Source organism: Protopterus annectens, chromosome 4.part0 (genome assembly GCF_019279795.1).
Source record: "Protopterus annectens isolate FY-2018-M chromosome 4.part0, PAN1.0, whole genome shotgun sequence".
NCBI classification, from domain to species: domain Eukaryota; kingdom Metazoa; phylum Chordata; order Ceratodontiformes; family Protopteridae; genus Protopterus; species Protopterus annectens.
In genome coordinates, this window is record NC_056733.1 from 1572595997 (window position 1) to 1572618350 (window position 22354).

At 36.8% G+C, this 22354-nt stretch overlaps 1 protein-coding gene across 3 annotated transcripts in view; it reads left to right on the forward strand.

The window, feature by feature from the left end:
- The window catches only part of LOC122799947 (transcription factor COE1), a 1219541-nt gene extending 1197488 nt beyond the window's left edge, over positions 1 to 22053 (forward strand). For all 3 annotated transcript variants that reach the window (XM_044069358.1, XM_044069357.1, XM_044069359.1), the window contains one exon: positions 18942 to 22053. Coding sequence is in view for 1 of the 3 variants with exons in the window: in XM_044069359.1 (XP_043925294.1) it covers positions 18942 to 18973 (32 nt within the window). In the remaining 2 variants the exon portion in view is untranslated. The remainder of the gene's footprint in view (positions 1 to 18941) is intronic.
- The last annotated feature ends 301 nt before the right edge of the window (positions 22054 to 22354 follow it).

Consider the following 22354-nt stretch of genomic DNA (forward strand, 5'->3'; position numbering starts at 1 on the left):
TGCACATCATCCATCCTTCTCTCCCTCTCATTCTTTTTATTCATCAACCCCTCAAAGTACTCTTTCCATCTCCTCAACACACTGTCCTCGCTTGTGAGTATGTTTCCCTCATTATCCTTTATCACCTTTACCTGCTGCACATCTTTCCTAGCTTGGTCCCTCTGTCTAGCCAATCAGTACAGGTCCTTTTCTCCCTCCTTAGTGTCCAGCCTTTCATACAACTCTTCATATGCCTTATCCTTAGCCTTCGCCACCTCTCTCTTTGCCATGCACCTCATCTCCTTATACTCCTGTCTACTTTCTTCATCTCTCTGACAATCCCACTTCTTCTTTGCCAACCTCTTTCTCTGTATACTCTCCTGTACTTCCTCATTCCACCACCATGTCTCCTTGTCATCCTTCCTCTGTCCAGATGTGATACCAAGCACCTTTCTAGCCATCTTTCTTACTAGCTCTGCTGTAGTTACCCAGCTATTTGGTAACTCTTCACTGCCTCCCAGTGCCTGCCTTAACTCATCCCTGAACTCCACCTCACAATTACCCTTTTTCAATTTCCACCACTTGATCCTTGGTGCTGCCCTCACACTCCTCCTCCTCTTCTTGATAACCAACGTCATCCTACAAACCACTATCCTATGCTGCCTGATGACACTTTCTCCGGTCACCACTTTACAGTCTCCAATCTCCATCAAAACTGGCCCTCCTACATAAGATATAATCCACCTGTGTGCATCTTCCTCCACTCTTGTATGTCACCCTATGCTCCTCCCTCTTGTTAAAATACATATTCACCACAGCCATGTCTATCCTTTTCGCAAAATCCACTACCATCTGACCTTCTGCATTCCTTTGTTTAACACCATACCTACCCATCACCTCATCCCCTCTGTTCTCTTCACCAACATGCCCATTGAAATCTGCTCCACTCACCACTCTCTCACCTTTGGGTACAGTCATTACCACTTCATCCAATTCACTCCAAAATTTTTCTTTCTCATCCATTGCACACCCAACTTGTGGAGCATACGCACTAACAACATTCATAATTACACCATCAATTTCCAGCTTCATAAACATCACTCTATCCGACACTCTTTTCACCTCCAAAACACTCTCAGCATACTGTTCCTTCAGAATAACTCCTACACCATTTCTCCTCCCATCCACACCATGATAAAACAATTTGAACCCACCTACGATACACCTAGCCTTACTCCCCTTCCATCTGGTCTCTTCACACACAATATACCAACCTTCCTTCTGTCCATCATATCAGCTAGCTCTCTCCCTATACCAGTCATACTGCCAACATTCAAAGTTCCGACCCTCACTACCCCAGTCCTAGCCTTTCTCCTATTCTCCAGCCTTCGGCCATGTCTTCCGCCTCTTCTCCTCCTTTGGCCAACAGTAGCCCAATTTCCGTAGGCTAACAGTACTGGTGGCGGTCGTTGTTAACCCGGGCCTCGACCGATCCGGTATAAAAATTTTTCTCGGTGACTGCATGAAATGTTTTGGCGAAGTTTTATGCTGGATGCCCTTCCTGACGCAACCCTCCCCATTTATCCGGGCTTGGTACCGGCACAAAGAAATGCACTGGCTTGTGCATCCCCAGTGGCTGAGACTATTGACGTAATGGATGGAACAAAATCCTTTTGTTCTGAACTGTTTGATTCTAGACCTCTTGTTTTGAAATATAACTTTCAGACATTCAGTATTATAAATATTGTTGGAAAATCTTGGGACTTAGCTTTTGACATGGACATCAAAAAAGAGTTATGTCAAACACCAAAAATTATATTTTCAAGAGATTTAAGCATAAATAATTTATTAGAAAGATCAAAAGTTAGATTTACAAGTTCACAAATGTATAAATGTGGATCCTGTAGGTACTGTAGATACATTAACGATGGGCCATATGTGACTGTAAGGGGTTACAATAGAATTATTTCATGCCCAGGCAAATGTAGTTGCAATTCTAAGAAGGTTGCCTACTTAGCAACATGTATAACATGTGCAGGTTTTTATGTGGGGAAAACCATACGTAAGTTAAGGGAAAGGATATTAGAGCATCAGGGGGATATAAAGAACAAAGACAATCATAATGCATTATATTTACATTCTAAGAATTGTGTCACTTTCAAAAAGTTTATATTTTTTGTAGTTGACCGAATATTGACAAGTGAGAGAGGTGATGACAATAATGTTAGAGTTGAATTTTTAGAATTAAAATGGCAGGTGATCTTAAATGCAACAACTTACCCTGGACTCAACGACCATATTTCTATTAAGCCCATGGTTGTTTGAAGTCATTTTGTTTTGGGTATTTTTGGGGGGTAAGGTTTGTAATAATCAAAATCAGGTTTTAATAAAGGTACTAATTGGTATGCAAAAAAACAAGTATATAATATAAATATATGTTTCTTATGTTATGCTTTGTATGCATGTTTTATGGTGTAACTAACACTACAACACAATGTACTTTAATGTGATTGACAGTCAAGCAAGAAAGTTGATTGGTTAATGTATAAGTGGAACTTTGTATTTAAACAATGTGATTTTATGCTCCTTTTACTCTGAAGAAGCCATTAGTTTTGATGGCGAAAGTGCTTAGTATCTTGGAGCCTTATCAGCTCTTCATTAAAGCGGTTTGGTGCAGTCCGTGAATTTTATGGTTTATTTGTTTATGTGTGTATGTATGATGCCCCCCCCCCCCCGTAGTACTCTACTGTAAGCTTCTTTTTTAATATTTTAATATTATGCTGTAGCTGTCCATGCAATACCTGATCTGATGCCACATATGTGCCTTAGGTCAAAAACCAGCCCATTTTTTTACCTGTTTCTGGTATAGCTCCTATGGCTTCTTCCAAGAAATGGAGCTAAGCACAGCTTTTTGGATAACTTATGAGTGTTAGGAACTTAGGAGAGCCATATACATTTCTGTAGTTGTAGGCTTAAGGTTTTTCTAAGTGTGCCCTGCAGTCCTAGGCCATATACTTAACATAATGCTAAATCCCATGTATAAACTTTAATCTGTATTTTAATACTATAAACTAAACTGCAATGTTTATACTGCATTTGTCTGCCTTACTGTGCCTGTCAGATCATATTCTGTTGCTGTTGTCACTGTGTGCAAAGCTTTTTTTATCTTTACACTGTTTACAAAGTAATTGTTGCTACTTTTCAATGTTTGCCAAGCATCTGTTGTCTTTGTTCTGTTTTCCCACCAAGCAGTGTTTTAATAACTGGTTTGTTTTTCTGTTTAAAACATTCTTTAGTGTCTCCTTGCTGTTTTTCTGCCATTTAAAACATCTTTGCTGTCTCACTGCTGTTTTTCTGCAGTTTAAAACATTTTTTAGTGTTTCCCACCTAAATTAATGTAGCTAATAGCATAGTCTAGATATAGGTTTGCTGCATATCGGTCTGTTTGTAGTGGCTGTTGAATTCTGAGTACATTTTCCAAGCCATCTTTGATTGGAAGGGGCCCTTCTGCACCCATGTGAGAGATGTGTGCTGATTGGAATTTGTCTGATGAAGGATGATTGATTTAGGGTTTGGAGTAAACACCCTCACTGGGTCTTTTGAGTTTTTTTAAGTTTTTTTTTTTTACATTTTTAGCTTTTGGTATTTAAGCCCTGCATTTGAGTGGGTTTCTGCTTGTTTGTCCACCTTGTAGTACCATGCACTGCCGTGCAATTGTGTGCCATAGCTGGGCAGATCATTTTGACAATTTTCCCTTAGATACAGCTGTAGTACATTAGTGTAGTCCTCATCTTTAGTACATCTCCGGTGTAAGGCATATTGCTAGTGAGCTGTAACCTATTAAACCACCAGCCAAAAACCCTATCAGAAATACCCATCTACAGACCACCTCCTAGATCAGTCCTGAAAGCACCCCATTTGTATAACAGTTCTTCAGACCAAGCATTATTGACAGTTGGACTACCCTTATTTCTCTTGCCAGCCTTGTTGACTTGGTTCTCGTGAGGCAGTGTAGCAACTGACTCATGTCCACTGGCAACTTTCTACTAATAACAGTCTAGTACAGTGTGTGAGAGATACATCTACACCAAGAATCTTGAATCCCTGCTCTCTCGCAATTGAACACTAACACTGAAGAGGTTGTCAACAACTCACCCATCAGTACTCATACACATAAATCAACATATGTGGTACTTACTGGAACATCAGAGACCTCCAAAACAAAAGACTGCTACAACTAACACAGTAACACAGTTCCCACAGCACCAAAGAAACATAGCAACACCAGTGTCTCACCTACCAAGCCCTTAAGGTGTAACACTCAAAAACAAATTTTCTTGTCATTGGAGACTCCATAGTAAGACACATGGATGTTTCACTCACCAGGTTAGATCAGGAGAAAGTCACAGTCATCTGCCTGTCTGGTGCCAGGATTTGTCAGATCATGCATGCACTCGGGTCTCTCGGCAACATGTACCATTATGACTCTGTCATAGCTCATGAAGGAGTGAACGACCCGAGACATACCTCACTGGACTATATGAAGAGAGACATGACTGACCTGTCCAAATATATGTTCCAGGCAGGTTTGTCCCTAGTCTTGAGCAGCAAATTACCTTCACCTAGAATGATACCACAGTATAAACAAAAAAATTATCAGTTTCAGTAATTGGCTTAGTTTTTGGTGTCATTCAAAGGGATCCAGTTTCTGTCAGCTTGGGATGACATTGTCGACGAATCTCACTGCTTTGCCAGAGACGGTTTGCACCTGGCACCACTAGGCTTTCAGCTGCTGGTAAAGGCTCTTGCCTCCCCCATATTGCATTTTTTAGGCAAGGTCTCAAAAACAAATTTGCCAATGTGAAAATTGCCAACCATAACAAAATAAGGGTTATGCTGCTAAATGCTAGAAGCTTAAACCAACAGCTGCTCACCCTGGAAACAGTTCTGTCACTGGAGGATGTAGATGTCTGTGCAGTCACAGAAACCTAGTTCAAGACCTCAAACAGTACCCTGGCCTTGCGAGGCTACAATGCCTTCCACACCTTTAGACCACAAAATGAACGTGTGAGAATCAAAGACAGAGGTGTTTCTATCTATATTAGAGATAAATTCACCTCCTCACTAACTAGACTGGACAACTCCATGGAGTAACTCCAAGTTCAGATTACTGTGGGTAAGACCCCCATTTAAGTCATAGCTAGTTATAGCTCTCCCTCCATGGATCATGATGCACACAAGGCCTACTTGACCAAACAGGAGTCAATCCAAATATTACCAAACTGGAGTCAATCCAAATATTACCAAACACTGGTCATGGGGGATTTCAATTATCTCACCATCCACTGGGAAACCTACTCTAGCCCTAAGTCACTAGCGCAAAAGTTCCTTGACTTTGTTAACTTAAATGCCCTGGAACAAATTGTTCAAACCCCAAAAAGAGGAACAAACTTACTAGATCTGGTCCTCACTAACATGACAAACAGATGCACCACTGCAACTGTCAAACCCTCATTAATAAAATCTGACCACAAATTAGTCAGCTTTAAACTGGCACTAACACCAGAACTCATAAAGGGTGAAGTCAGATTAAAAAACTTCACCAAGGCAAACTATACCCTCCTAGGGGAAGGTATTACAAACTCCACCCACAGCTGCAAGTGATAACTACATCAAAGCTTACACTAAAGCCTTGTTCAATCACTTGTATAAGTGTATAGACTCAGCTGTTTCAGAGAGAATCAAAACTATAGCCCCAAGTAAAAAAAAGCCACGTGGTGCACATCCAGCATCAATAAACTTTACAACAAATGGAAAAAGTTACTGTCTTAGAAAACTAAGGCGAGGCCCCAACAACATAAAAGCACCCTCCTCAGCCTCAACAGGCAAATAAGACAACATGTCAAATCCTCTAAGGGTAACTTTGAGAAAAACTTAGCAATCAGAGCCAAGGATAACCATAAGGCCTTTTACAGATACATATATAGCCTAAAAGTTAGGACAGTGACTAACAGTATCACACGCTGATCCTGCAGAGATAGCAAACCTGCTAGTGGACAGATTTGGTGAAAACTTCACTCCCTTACCCCCTCCAAACATATCACAAACCTTGTCTCCAACCCCCCCCCACCCTACATATCCAAAGAGCAGGTCATTAAATCCTAGTCAAAGGCAAAAAACAGTGTTTCTGGGACCAGACAGCATCCCAGGCTGTGTTCTAAACAAACTAAAACACGAACTAGCATCACCATTAAGTACCCTATTCAGTCACAGACTAACCACAGGCTTTGTTCCTGCAGAATGGAGAACAGCAACAGGTATTCCCCTCCACAAAGGTGGCCTAGCAACAGACCCAGGAAATTACAGACCCTTAAGCCTGATCAGTCTCATCTGTAAGGCCATGGAGCGTATCATTATAAATAAAGACATAGGTGACCTCCAAACCCTGGATCCAACCCAATTTGGCTTCGTCAAGGGCAGATTCTGCCTGTTAAACCTGGTGGATTTCTTCAAAAATGTGACCAGGGCCATTGACGAGGGCAGATCTTTGCACACAGCATACCTTGACTTGGCAAAGGCCTTTGACACAATCCCACACTCAGGCATTACTTTTAAACTTAGCAAACTGAATGTAAATCCCTTTATTGTAAGATGGGTTGCCAACTGGCTCACAAACCATTCACACACTATCAAAGTGGGGGACTCCACATCAACCAGTACACATGTCACCAGTGGGGTGCCACAAGGGTCATTGCTGGGCCCCCTACTGTTTGGTTTATACTTCTCAGAAGTTCATGCTAAAACTAAGAGGCTGTGGCTGACCAAGTTTGTGGATGACTGCAAAATGGGTGCAATCACTGAATCCCCACATTATCTCAGTACTCTTCAGGAGGGTCTTACACAGAACAATGACTGGTGTCTTTGTCTCGGTCTCAAAATGAATACAAAAAAATGCATCATCATTCCCTTCAGTAAAAACAATGTTCCTTCACACTATCACATTAACAACAATACCCTAAGTACCCATGAAGTGGTAAGAGATATGGGATCACAAGTAGACTACGACCTTAAACTTTGACCACTATGTGTCTACTGTAGTAAGGAGGGCTTTCTATGTAGCACACTTGATTAGCAAAGGCATTGCTTCTAGAGCAAAGGAGGTTATAACCCCACTATACTCATCACTAATTAGCCCCATAATTGAGTATAACACCCCTTTCAGCATGTATCGTACAAAACACCTGCAGCAGTCAGAGTGACCTGAAAGGTTTCTAGCTAAGACAATCAAGGCACTCCAGCATGTGCCGTACACAGACTGACTAAAGTCCCTCTCACTATGCTGAGTATTGTGTAGACTTCTTAAGGGAGACTTATGCTTGGCTTACAGAGCAATCTCCAATCAAGCCTAATGAATTTGATGCACATCCTTAAATCAAACAGCACTAGAGCTACCCATTCCGGGGACCTAAATATGGCTTGTGACTTGAAGAGGATGTGCTGGAGGGACAGATTTTTCTCTTAGTGACTGCTGTGTCTTTGGAATAGGCTGCTAATTCATGTGAAGCAGAGTACCTCTGTGACACTGTTCAAAACGAATCTGGATGAGTGGATGGGGCACCGTAAATTTTTACTGGAGAGAGAGCCCACAACCCTTCTGGACATGGGCAGTCATTACTAAATACAATCCTGGGTACTGATTAGAGTATCTATGGTATTGCATTGGGATGAAATGGCTAGGCTTGAAGTGACCTCTGAGTCGATAGCCTAGTGACCTCCTATGATTGTATGATCTGAGTTACTGAAATCATAGGAGGGACCCTCTGTCACTGCAATGATAGGTCAGTACTCCACTCATATATATTTCTGGCAGCAATAATAGTAGTTGATATTCTAAAATTCATTGTAGCCAAATAATGCTTCATGTAAAAGTCATGCTAACTGAGAATTTTTCATATTTATTTCGATGTAAGACATGTAGTGCTTATGACTGCACTACAGAATAGACCATATGGTTACACCGCACAATTAATACCAATAAGTATATCCAAAAATGGCTGGTATAAACTGGCAGTATAGGAAAGTCATGTATGCTGTGCTCAGGCTTGACTGTGTAAATTGGGATTTGTTCTTGTGTATGCAACTATAAATTAAAGTGGTAGAAAATGTATATAACAAAACTGGGATGATGAATGCCACAGTATAAATTGCTATAATGTCTTGTTTAACTCTGTGTCCATATATTTTTATTTCTAAAAGATTTACTTCAAGCAAAATTATTAGTTTTGTTATTAATTAGGTGTAATCAGCTGCCTTACAAACTTATAACAAATATATTTTTGCAAAGGGAAAATATATTTCCTACAATTTTGATATATATTCAAAATAGGCTTATCAGGTTAAGTCTGCTATTATCTGCTTTTCACCCAGTAATCACAACAAATAGCCTTAACAAGGAAAAATCACATTTTGTACTCAGGACAGCACATATGGCATTGAGCAAGTCTCTGTTACTGTATAGTTCTACATACTTATCAGACCACCCGGATTTGTATGTGAAACCAACCACGATACAGAAGATTATATCCTTTTGTGTAGTTTTACTGTGCTCAAAAGCCTATTCACAAAACAAGGGACAATGCATCTGTTAGCAATATTATGTACTGGTAAAATTATTAACTGAAAACATTTCCTTTAACTCTACTGGTAAAGTTGCCCTTGGGAAGGTATTTTTGATCCAGCATTTTAGTGTTTCCAGCACATTGGCAGGAAAAGAAAAGTACTTGTGAAGTTGTTTTCCACATGCCTTTTAGGTTACCCTTGCAAGGGGAGCTTTATACGTACTGCAAAATACATATAGCCGTTCCTTCTCAGTTTATTTTTTCTCAGTTTATAGCTGTCAGTGCAGTTTTTAAGGGTCCAGAAATAATGCAGAGTTTCTGATTTCAGTAATGTTTCTCATGCTTAGGTCTGTGTAAGCCAATCATTTTTCTTTGCATTTTGCACATATATTGTGTACAGAAGCTGTGTTTTAAGCTAGGGAAATTCATGTAGAACTATTTCTGAGTAGAAAATTAACAAAGCACAAGCCATTCACAAGGCTTGGGATGTGCACTATAAAGCAGAACTATTAGGAGAATTTTAAAAAGAGAATTCAGATGCTTTTAAAATGTTCAAGCAGGCTGGCTGTTCTAGTATTAGTAATGTGATCAGCATGAGAACAGGGCTGAGTGGAAATAAAAGACCAATTACAACACTGACAGGAAGCATGTCATTTTGTCATTTTAGTTGCAATTAAATAAAAGAGGCAGGACATTTAGTAGACTGAAGAGGTTGCATTCCTTCTTAAAGTTGAACACATTTGTTTTTTTTTCACAATCTGACACCGATCTTTAGGCATTTAAAATACAATCACTCTGCAGTCATCTCTAAGTATACTAAAATCATAATGGTATTTGCAGTGTATGGTTGTCCTGTATTTTAATACAGCAGGCCATCCGCGGTAGTGGTGCTGCAGTAGCGTTGTTGCCTCACAGTAAGACGCTGACCGGTTCGACTCTCAGCTAGAGCGTCTTCTGCGTGGAGACATGCGTGAATGGGCATACCTTTGTTGAAGGCTGTGCGTTAGGGCTGGCAACTCAGCACGTAAAAATAAACTGCCAATCATTAGCGGACTAGAGTTCCGCTGTGGCGACCCCTAACTGGGAAAAGCTGATAGACAAGTAGTAGAAATTATAGCCATGTGGTATCATTTCAGTATGGATGGTTTTTTAAAACATGCCCATTTTTCTGGAAGTGGCTGGAGTGTGGGAGCTGTATCTGGATTAAAATACCTTGAGATACATTTGATCTGGCAGTATATAACTGATGTCTTGAAATTGTTCTAACAGTTGCTTTGCAAAAAGTTAGAACAGAAATAATGCATTTCTGAAATTCATCCATGAAAGTAACATGTATCATTCCTAAGCACAACTGAAATTAATAAGGAAAACTGAAATAAACTGCTTGTTTCAGTGAACCAAAAACAATTTTCTAAGTGATTTCTGAGATTCACCATGTCTCTACTTGAAATGGCAACTGACTTGTTTTTTTTTTTACTTTTTAAGGCCTGTATATTTCACTAATATTGTAGTTTATAGATGATGATATTGTAAAATACAGTCGGGTTACATTGCTAAGACTTTGAAGTTTTTTACTCAGAAATTTGGTGACACATTGTATTTCTACTTTATCTAAAGTTTAGTATTTGTGAATGTTTCCTTATGTGTTTCATGAAGAAATGACATGCACACTGGCTAATACTTAAATTTTGTGACCCTACAGAAGCTATGAAACATTTAGGCACATGACTTAAGTGCAGAATGTCAAGAACTCCAAACGTAAATATGTCTGACTCCAAATTAATTTTATCCCTAGCAATATCTTGGTAAATGTTGCACAAAATGTTGTGTTTTTGATATCACAAGTTATAGGACCATCCTTGGGGTGTGCTAGCAATATACATTATTCATTGACATGTGAGCTCTACACTAAGGCTTGTAATGTCAGAGATATGTAGCAATTTTTACATTTCCACAGGGCTACCAGGTTCTTTGATAGAACAAGGTATCCCTTAATAACCAACAGTAAAGTTAGTAGCATGTTATGAATATGAGTTTCAAATAGAAATGCTGTTAAAAATTATATTTTTACTTGGAAATTCTTCAGAAAAAAATGAAAGATTAGAAAGAAGCAACAGAGAAGAAAAAAGAAAAAAAAAACACAATTATCATTTTCAAAATGAGTGGGGATATGAGCAGAAGAACAAGAAAGGAGTCAGATAGGAAACAAATTTATGATAATGGCCAGAATGGGTCATAATACATTACAGAAATTAAAAAATAAGTCTAATTATGATGGGTTAAAACAAAAGGTAAAGGGGTGAGTGAGAGCAAGGTGTTAGATTGCATTAGAGGAAAAATGGAATTTAGACAGAGAAGTAAAAAATTTGGAATAAAACTGCCAAAAGACATGTTTGGTTAAAGTGTGTCTCTCATTTAGACCAAACCTAAAGGGATTCTACACCACATTGTATAATAAATGCAATGTCCTTGTTTCTTCTGTGGTCAGTGCCTTGTAGGCCTTCTGAAGAATGCTGGCAGAGAAGTATTTTACAAAGTAACCACTGATGGTTTTCCTTTTAACCCTTTTAACCATCAATGATCATTGAGCCTATGATATCTGCCTGTGATTATTATCAAGACTTCCTAGCTGCAGACTACAGAGGAAATAACGAAACCAAATTTAAATTCTGCATAGCTTTAAGCATCCTTCTGGGATTTTCTTTACTCTCTCTCTCTCTCTCTCTCTCTTTTTTTTTTTGCTAACCACACAGTTATTTTTCAGTAAAAATCTTTACTTTCTCATCTCAGCCTACTAAACTTTTATGTCTAACCTTGTTCATACAGTTAACTTATTTATTTGTATTACTTCTTTGACAGACACCAGTGTTTTGTGTGTGTGTGTGTGTGTGCGTGTGTGTGTGTGTGTGTGTGTGTGTGTGTGTGTGTGTGTGTGTGTGTGTGTGTGTGTGTGTGTGTGTGTGTGTGTGTGTGTGTGTGCGCACGTGTGTGTGTGTGTGTGTTTATCTATGTCTACATATGCAATGGGTCAAATTCCAAAAGTGTTGCTCTCAGTGTAAGCCTGCCATGATTCAAAAAGACTCAGTGTAAGTGACTTACTTCTGTGTAGGGCCTATCTATAAAGAGACTTACACCAGGGTCCAGATTCCAAAAGACCTGCTGTGAGCCTGCTCTCCATGTAAATGATCACTTATGTTGAGGTCAAGTCATTTGGAATCGGGCCTAGAATTTGTGTTTATCAATAGCAAATATTTCAGCACATTTTTATCTAAAGTTAATTTCACTGACAAGCATTTTTATCAACCGTTATTTTTATTGAAAATGTTTAATTCTGAGAAAATGCACCATAAATAAATAATTTTGCAGGGAGTAAGCCCCACTGCACCCCCACGTAGGGGCATTGCCTGTTCACCCCCCTTACTAAGATATGCTAACACCATTCTTGCATAATAACATAGAAATGAGAAAACACCGCACACAGTGGATCATTGTTGCCCATATTTAACTTTCTCTGTGGTTGTGTGACCACAGAGATAGTATATTTAAGTAAGGGGGTGTGGGAAGTGAAGTTGATACAAAGTGCATTAGATAAATGTAAGTAAATACATATCTATATATATTTTTAGAACTAAAGTGATCTAATGCTAATAATATTGATATGAAAAATGTCTAATGAAAGATATCTAAATACAAAATGTCAACACTGGCAGTGCTGGCAGATCCCTAGATTTTAGGTGCTGTTGGGCACATTTTGGCAGTTGTTTACATACTTTTTCATATTTATATGCATATATTTTTCATTTCACTTTGGAATTATACTCAGCGTATGTCAGCTTGTGCTCCAGCAACCCTAGAAGTTTATATGTTCCCATCAAGTAGAAGGCTGTACCGAGGAAAATACTCAAAATGTCTGCATTTTATCACCTCTTAAAAATGTCACTTTCCTGACCAGTGATATCTTATTATTGCTTCCTTTATTTTCCATGGAGCTTCCTCTTCTTAAGAAGGTGGTGTTCTGTTCAGCTGAAACCTTGAAGTGTCAGTTCTGACCTCACAGTTAGTTCTTAGTATATCCTACTGTGCATATATTTTTTCTTTGCAGTTCAGCCACTTTCATAGTGTCATCCTCCTTCCTTTTTTTTTTTGATTTTGCTTGCATGCATTATGTAGAAGCCTATATATATATATATATATATATATATATATATATATATATATATATGTATGTATATGTATATAGACACACACACACACACACACACACACACACACACACACACACACACACACACACACACACACACACACACACACACACACACATCTTTCTTCATGAACTGCTGTGACTTGAGGGCAATCCTTCTTATAAGACAACATTTGCATGTCTTAACTGTTAGGAGAAAACTTTACTTAAATTACCAACTTGCTGTTAGTGCTACCAAGATTGTTACACACTGGAACCACAGAATCAGCAATACCCATGTCTTTGTCAGCCTACTTAAAGAATGTCCCATGCAGATATATAAAAAAGGTTCTGATAATTGCTGCAGCTGGCTGAAGATGTATAGATGAGGTCTGCATTTAGAAAATTAAAGTTACTATGTCTAGCACCTCCCCCTCCTTGCAATGGCATGTAACTTTTCTGGAACATAAAATACAATTTCGAAAGCCAAAGTTGCCACTTAATGAGAAGAAAAAATACTGTAAACACATTACCCTTATAACAGCAATTTGACTCAAAACATTAAAGGTTGTATTAGTCAAACTACAAATCCAAACTATGTCTGAACTTGTTTAGGTGATATACAAAATGTGTATAAGTTATTGTAGAAAGAACACTTACAAATTCTTTCATTTTTTTAGGATGTTCGGTCTTTTGAATAACAAACATTTAGCAAATACATTTCATTGGCAATGTTATATGTAGTTTATACCTGAATATTAAATTTAGTATAGGAGTAGTGGAGCATGTCACAAATATTTAATTAAACAGAATGTTACTATTTTTGTTTAGAATTGTAGTACTGGAACATGTCAACAGTAATACATTCTTGTACTAGAAGTAATTTTAAAACAAAAACATTTGTAGACCGAAATATCAGAATGGGAACTATGCTGTTTGCTACTCTTTCTGAAGCCAGCATCAGTGCATTTTTACAACCTATACATATTCATGTGTGTATTTTTTGTGTGCATATGAATATCTATATGTATATCAATAAATACACACACACACACACACACACACACATATATATATATATATATATATATATATATATATATATGGATTCACTTCAGAAGCTCAAAATACTGAAATCTCGAATTTCAGTATTTCGAGCCCAAGAAGTGGAATCCACAAAACAATGAAAACTAAAAACCATGAAATTCAAAACATTGAATATCGGAAGTTTTGAATTTCGTGGTTTTACTACACACACACACATGCACCATCTACCACACAAACACACACAATCACTCTACTATATGAAAGGAGGGGAGCAAGCCCCCCTGCACCCCCCCATGTGGGGGGCTGTGCCCCCCACACCCCCTACTTAAATATTCTCACTCCAAGGTCGCACTACATACAAACATACACAAAACACCACCACACAAGCTGCTTTCTCTTCACACAAACATCACAGCAACAAAACACACTGACACACACCACAGCCCCTACCCAAACCCCTTAACACATACACACTTACCTGAATACATGACCATAGTGGAACTTTAGAAGCGCGGAATTCAAAACCTCCGGTATTCGAGGTTTTAAATTTTGCGCTTCTAAACTTTCGCTATTATGTGGATTCAGCTTCTTGGGCTCGAAATACTGAAATTCGAGATTTCAGTATTTTGAGCTTCTGAACAGATCCCATATATATATATATATATATATATATATATATATATATATATATATATTTATATTCATATAGGTTTACAATCAAATTGTTGAAAGTCAGTTACACAACAGCCACCTCCTCGAAGATGGTAGGAACGAATGTCAGAATGTCGACGTTGAAGTGTCCCTCAGTTAAGAAGGACGTACACATGGCAGGGACACGCAGCATAGTTGGCAAAGGCAGCTGCCAACGTTAATATCGACAGTACATTGTCGATGTTGATGCGGCGACCTTTGGAACCAATTAATATTTATGAGTTGAGCATATGCATTGCATAAATCAGTGTTCGCGGTTATGAGTTTCAAGCTTTTGATAGTAAACCACACACACACACACACACACACACACACACACACACACACACACACACACATATATATATATATATATATATATATTTACATATAAAACCTAAAACACTGAAAACCCAAAACAATGAAATCTCAGAATACTGAAAGGTTGCGTCATAAGATTGGAAACTACAACGCAAATGTAAATAATATCCCCTCCATGTATAATAGCACCAAACTAACAAACAGACTTTTTACCCAAGGAAAGAAATCACTTATATGCCATTTCGCTATTTTGCTGTTTTGTGCTTTCAAGTTCACATTCGGAGGATTGTGTCTTCGATTATATAATAGGAACCCTATACTTGTGTAAAATGAGATGTAATTTGTAGACTGCATAGGAATCATACTTAGATGTTTATATTATTTCAGGATAACAAGGTGGTGTTTTTATAATTTTAATTGATAGAATGTTATTAGGGCATGTACTTTTTGTAGCAAAATTCTTACAGATAGGTGTCGCAGCTTTTCAAGTATGAACAGAAATTCAACAGACTTTTTAAACATGTGATGTAACAGTAAATTAACATCATATAAATGTTTGGCCAGGTAACCCATCTAAAATTTATTCTCAAATTACTTACTTAACACCATTTCCTAATCTAGCACAATACTAACCAGAGTATACTTCAAAGACTTCCCTGTTATTCTTGTAAGAATAGTCATTCTACTGGCTAGCAAAATAGTATACACCAGGGTGTGCATAGCACATGTAAGAAAGAAATACCCTACTGTGGTTTACATGCAGGTTATTAGTTATATAATACCCTCACATATGCAGCCTAGTACTTACTGGATTTTGTATTTTATTTATCTTCTTTTTTTTTTCTCTTCCAAAGGTAACCTAGAGCTCTGAAAAGCAATTCCCTATGGCTTGAAACACAACACAAAAACAATACAAGTTAATGAATTTAGGAAATCTTCATTGACATGAAACAAAATGTTTTGCTAGGAAATAAAGGAAATGACTAGAAGTGACATTCCAAACAAAAGAAACTCCCCCAGAAAAGCTGACCTTGGTTAAAATGTTTTGCTTAAAATAAGAATATGTCTTTCGAGTTCATTGCTGGCTGTTTTTCAAATGCCAACACCATGAATTATGCCTTTTGTTACAAAACCAAGCTGATATAAATTTGCTTTACTTGTTTCTTAGCATTGATTTTATTTGGGCACACATTTTGTATTTGTCTGCCAAGAAAAGTCATGCTATTTTACAATCATTGCTTAAAAATACTTGTTGACTGGTAGGTCAAGAACCTTTCATAAATCATAAGCATTGTTTTCCTATTGTGCCTAAGTGTACTGAGAAGAAAGACTGCATATGTGTAAAAGATGTTTGGATTAAGTAATCTTAAGAGGCACCATGAAATCAAAAGGACTTTTTGACCCTTTGCTATATAGGAGAAAAGATGGGCTTACAATGTGTTTGTGCTACTAACTACAGTAGAGAATTCAGCATACCTAACCAATAATTATGAATTCGGTGTCATAATTATATATCCTTAGTGGCTTAAAAGGTGCCCAGTGTTAGTTCTGAAAATCATTACAAGCCTTTAATATATGGGCCATTTTGGAGATAAAACAGCATAAGTGGCATCCAATGTGAGTACACATACGACATCGCAGTAAAGTTATTTGTATGTCCAGTTTAAAATGCCACACTGACTCCTGTTATCTCCACCTGATACATGAACTTATATATGAGGTACATGCAAATAGAGGAAGGCATGACCCTTGCACCTAAAAGAAATGGAGTGCTGGAATCTAACCAGATTCTCAGCTGATACATGAAAGGCATGACCCTTGCACCTAAAAGATTCTCAGCTGATACATGAACTTATATATGAGGTACATGCAATGGAGTGCTGGAATCTAACCAGATTCTCAGCTGATACATGAACTTATATATGAGGTACATGCAAATAGAGGAAGGCATGACCCTTGCACCTAAAAGAAATGGAGTGCTGGAATCTAACCAGATTCTCAGCGTGGTTTTAACAAATGGTGAGGAGGTGCAGGAGGCCAATTAACATTTTACATCTGCAGTTATGATAGGTGGCAGAAACTAACAGTGAAACAAAGATAATATGCTGTGGTCCTCCCAGCTCTATGTGCCATAGCAGAAGACTAGGACATGCATGAACATAACTATTTTCAGTGTAGTGAGAATATGCTGTTGTAACGTGATACATTTTTATATAAGTCTACAATGGACAACCTTTTTAGCTTAAAAAGTGGTGAGTCCATTTTAGTCACCATAGAAGAAAAAGCCCCCATTGTATTAGATGGTATTGAATTATGGACACTCATGTACAACTCCTTAAAAATGGAATTCTTAGACAAGATAGATTTCTTTGTTTGGGCATCCTAAGAAATTGCAAACATTTCACTGTAAATACACATTATTAAGAATCAGCAAGTCAGAGAAATAGTGCATAGAGGAAATACATTGTTTACATAATTTATACTTTACAGACTGTGTCCTAGATTGTTTTTATTTGCATGCTAGGATGATGTAATCCCATTCTTCATTTGTGTTATTTTATTTTTCATCTTTGGAGTCTGCTAAGCATGTTTGCCCTGGAGCTAAATCTGACTGAAAATTTCACTTACATTTTCAATTTATTTTCAGCAATAATAGCTACAAAGAGAATATGTAGTTACTTGTCATTGTGGGTCACATGACTGCTGTCAAAAGCAACTTAGTTTGAGGTGAAGATTATGAGACTGGAACAAAATTTACTACTGTACGTGCATATAGATGTGTGTGTGTGTTCATGTATGTGCATATGTATGCATGTGTGCATCTGTCACTCGGGAGGATTCAAGCAAACAGTCCCTTCTTAAAATTTTCATCATAAATCTTGGAAGACAACTCATGCTATACTAGCCTTGCTCTTGTGAGTTATTTAGTTAGTTTCCAGACATTTCTAAGTTATTTCAGCAACTCCATTTATTCAGATATTAAATGCATTGCCTATACTATTAACATTTTTGTTAGCTTTTTGTGATAATTGTAAGCTGCTATGAAATACCAATTCAGTGTATGTCTAGTAGCTATAATCAGAACATATCTGCAGCGTTGCTACAGCTTTTTCCATTACCTGATGCATGTAGGTCCCATGCATTATGCTCTTAAGCAGCTTTTTCCATTACCTGAAGCATGCAGGTCCCATGCATTATGCTCTTAAGCATCTTTTTCCATTACCTGATGCATGCAGGTCCCATGCATTATGCTCTTAAGCAGCTTTTTCCATCACCTGATGCATGCAGGCCCCATGCATTATGCTCGTAAGCAGCTTTTTCCATTGCCTGATGCATGCAGGTCCCATGCATCATGCTGTTAAGTTGGATCAGCCACAGTAACATGCATTCTGAATGAAGGGCTTCCTTTGTACTGTCCTATGCTGGTTGTTTGATGGTCATTTGAAATGCCCATATGTAACCCCATGATAGAAGTGACTCTGCTGACAAAAATCATCTGATATTGATTGAAGTAAGAATTTTGTTGGTGGCCATTTTACATTTTCATATTAGAGAAAATTAAAAAAATGAACATGCAAGAAATGGGAGCTGTTAAATATCATCAAAGCAAAAGTTAGTGTTTACAGTAAAATTACACTGCATGTAATGAGTTTTCTTGTGGCATGTGAAACTCTTGTTATGATGCACAGTGGGTAAAATTATTTATTTTGGTTTAATAGTACTGTCTTCTGCACTTCATTATCTAATCATTAAATAGGGGAACTGTAAAATTATTAAACATAATTTTATCACTAATGCATGCTTAGCAGTATGATAAAAATACATGTTTTGGTTCTGTGGTGCTGTTAAGCTTGTGAGCTTTGGAAACATTCTCTAATAGAATTGTATAAATGTGACAGTGTTTATATGTGGCTTTTTCTTTCATTTTTGATATATACACAAAGCCATGGCTGGACATTTTTTAAAACTCAGACTGCATGGGAATACTTTAAGTTAATTATTTATTAAGCTTACAGTAATACCTACATTTAACTTTTGTGGTTAGTTGTTGAAAATCTCCATTTCATATATAAGTAAAGTAATTCTGAATTGTTTTATTACAGCTATATCTGGCATGATTGTTCCTCCAATGTAAAGGAATTGCCTTGAAATGTTTGTTTATCTGTTGAAGACGTTGGAATTCTGCTAGACAAAGAAGTGTGTCCCAAATCTGCAAGCAGGAAAGAACTTATAACTCAGGCCTTTTTAAAGAGGAAACTGTAATTTCAGATTTTTTTTTTAAATCTACTACCTTGCAAATACTGACGTGGTGTTGAATCTACAAGTGCAAGGTGTCAGTAACTGTTCTATATCCCATATGTTTGGGAGAAGTATTTATTCTTTGCTGACAAGAAATCAACTTTTCAGTCAGTTTCTTTTTTCATGAATCTAGCTGTCAGTTGTTAATATCTGCCTTTTGTATACTGTCAAACACACACGGGACACAATCAGTGGAACTCAACATTTTAATTTATGATCTTTATAAAGGTGAGTGAGCTGGGCAAGAAAGTAACAGAATACTTAAAAGAACTATTGGCAAACAATGGCAAATTGGAATTTTTGTTTTCTTGTATCGGTGATCAAAATGTTTTATAGGTGCCAAGTGATACATTGTAGATGGATAATACCGACATTCTAAATCTTTTTTGGCATCTTTCTGAAGTATGATCATTTTGATATCGAAAATGAAGAAGTCATGCCTGTGTTTACTATTACGGTATCATCTTTCCTCTACCCATACTATGCAAGATTCATTATTAGTCTCTAAAAGTATAGACAGCATATATGTTTATCCCTTAGGGAGATGGGTGAGGATGGTTACTCACTCTCCCATTCTGTATAAAATGTCATGACTTTGGATATAGCTAGATTAGAGAAGATAATCATTTTGAGGTTTGGTGATGTCTGATATGAACACGCTTTGCTAAATGTAACAATGAGAGAGAATGGGACCGCCCTTTGTGTTAACATTAGGCCATGTGTGTTACAATCATTTTTCACATGTATGTATAAATGTTGAACATCATTTTTTGTTTTTGCTTTTTTTCCCCCTAGAAATTTAGAATGGCAATGGTATACTAACATCATACAAAAATATATCCCCTAGAACTACGTATAGTTCGGTCCTATACCATTCAGCCAAATAAAGCACTGGGAAATGAAATGATTAGGAGATACTAGGAGTAAATTACTTTCCAGGCTGCTGTATCACTGGTTTTCCTGATATGCAGGCTAATCTGTTATACCTAGAGAAACTTTAAGTAGAATATTCTAGTCAGTTTCTGATATCAAATAAGAAGTAAACAAAAAAAGAAGGCACTCATATTATTTGATGAGAATGGAAGGTGTTGTTATGAAGAATTATCTCGCATTTCACATGAATGGTGCTAGCACTGTGTGGAAAAATGCTCTTAAAATGTCTTGGTCAAACATCCAGCAAAGCTACAATGATGCATTAGGTGACATTTTCTTTGCTGTTGTGTTTTGTATGTAGTATAAATACTGTAGATTTTGTGATTTTTTTTTGCCAAAGTTGTCATTTTAATATTTATACATTTTAATGTCTTAATTTTTTCAGTATCACTAAAGATTTTACTGCATTTTTTTTTGCATTATGAGCTCACATTGTTTAGCTTGCACATACTTGCAAATCTGAATTTAAAAAGCTTTGTTTGTAAGGGGATTTTGTAAAATATCCATATAAATAATGTATTTATCTTTGTAATTTGTATATTGCTTTTAACCCCCTTGTTTTATTTTATTGTGTATTGTTTGCTATGTGGAAAGTGCCGATTTGTTTGGTTACTTACAGATGTACTAGCTGTTCAAATGTGATTTTTTTAATGTTTCATTTGTATTTAGTTTTTTTTCTAGTATTGTTTAAAACCATGCTTACATTTTTTTTTATTCCATCCAAATTCCATTGTCTATTTTTGTATTATTTGTAAGTTAAAATGTTTTTTCAATAATATGGCAAAACGTAGCATATTATTCTTGTAGCATTTACTTACATAGATTTAAAAAAACAATGTATCTTTTGCTTTGGAAGCTTTCAAAGCCTAACACCGTTTTAAGACTATTAATATGCATGGAAACTCTCTCTCTCCCCATTGGAGTGATGGTCACATTTTGTGCATTAAGTGTGGAGAGAAACATCATAGAACTCTATGGAAATACTTTCTTTCTTAAGTTTGCTTGTATATTTCTCTGTCTTTCACATAAATATAAACCAGCAGATTGGATGCCTTAACAATGCAAATCATATTCATTTCACTTGTACGTTGTACTGTGCACCAGAACCATCAATCGTCACTAAATATTCTAAGAAAAAAAAAGAAATGAAAAGCACAAAAGAACTGTTTTGTTACTTATGATAATGTAACTTTTATATTAAAGTAAGAACTCAATTACAGTAATGCTGCAACTGTGCATGTTCCCTGACTGAATGTTTCAATAGTTTTTACTGAGGTGTGAGGATGAAAAACAAAAGGGAATCTGGCATTTTATTATACAAGCATCAAACTGGAAAAAAATCATGCTACAGATGTAAAACCATTGTTTATTAATGTAAAAGATCTGTCTGGGTTTGATTGTAAAGATACTAGCTTCAATGTAAGTGAAATGTTTAAAGCCATAATCTGTGACAGAATGCAGACTTCAAAAGATTTCAGCACATCCTACCTTTACTTGCAAGGTAAGTATGAACTAGGAAAGTCTTTTCTGGAACCACCACATTTGTAGATCATTATTGTAAACCAAAATTAGATTAGAGTTTTTTCTCTTGTGTAATTAAATAGACATTATGCCATTAAGCATGCACATGTTTCAAAGTATAGTTTGTGTTATCATTAAACATCTTCAGGAACAGAATATGGCTTTAAGCTGAAAAAAAGAGTGATTTTTTTATCTAAGTAATGACATAACTAGATTGTAAAAGTGACAGTTCCCTCAGTGCTGTATGACAATGCAGCTAAAACAAATGTCATCTCTCTAAAACTGGTAGTCTTTCACCTTACATGAACTCTTTTTGAATAGACACACACTGTACAGTTCTATTGTTAGAGAAACTAACTACTGTAGAGATTGTTATAATTTTTTTGCAGAAATTGGAGCTGTAAAAACTTTTCAACTTTCACAATATTTAATTAAAGTTACTTCCTGTCTGTGAACCCCAAATTCTGTTTTGTGAAGCTTTATTTCAAAATGTCTTAGATCTGACTCTTGAGGATAATAAAAAAGTCAGATTATGTATCGTATATTTTGTGGATATAGCACATTCTCCTCTGCTTGGATGCTAATCTTATAAAGACAGAAAGTTCAAGTTTATAATACTAGATGGATCATTTGATTTTGAAGAAATAATGCAATAAAAAAGGTCAGCAACAGTGCTTATCTGTCTTAAAACTGATGAGCAGTTAATCCACAGTATAGATTATGAAATTGTTGTAGCTTGTTTTTGGGCTAAATATATGTACTT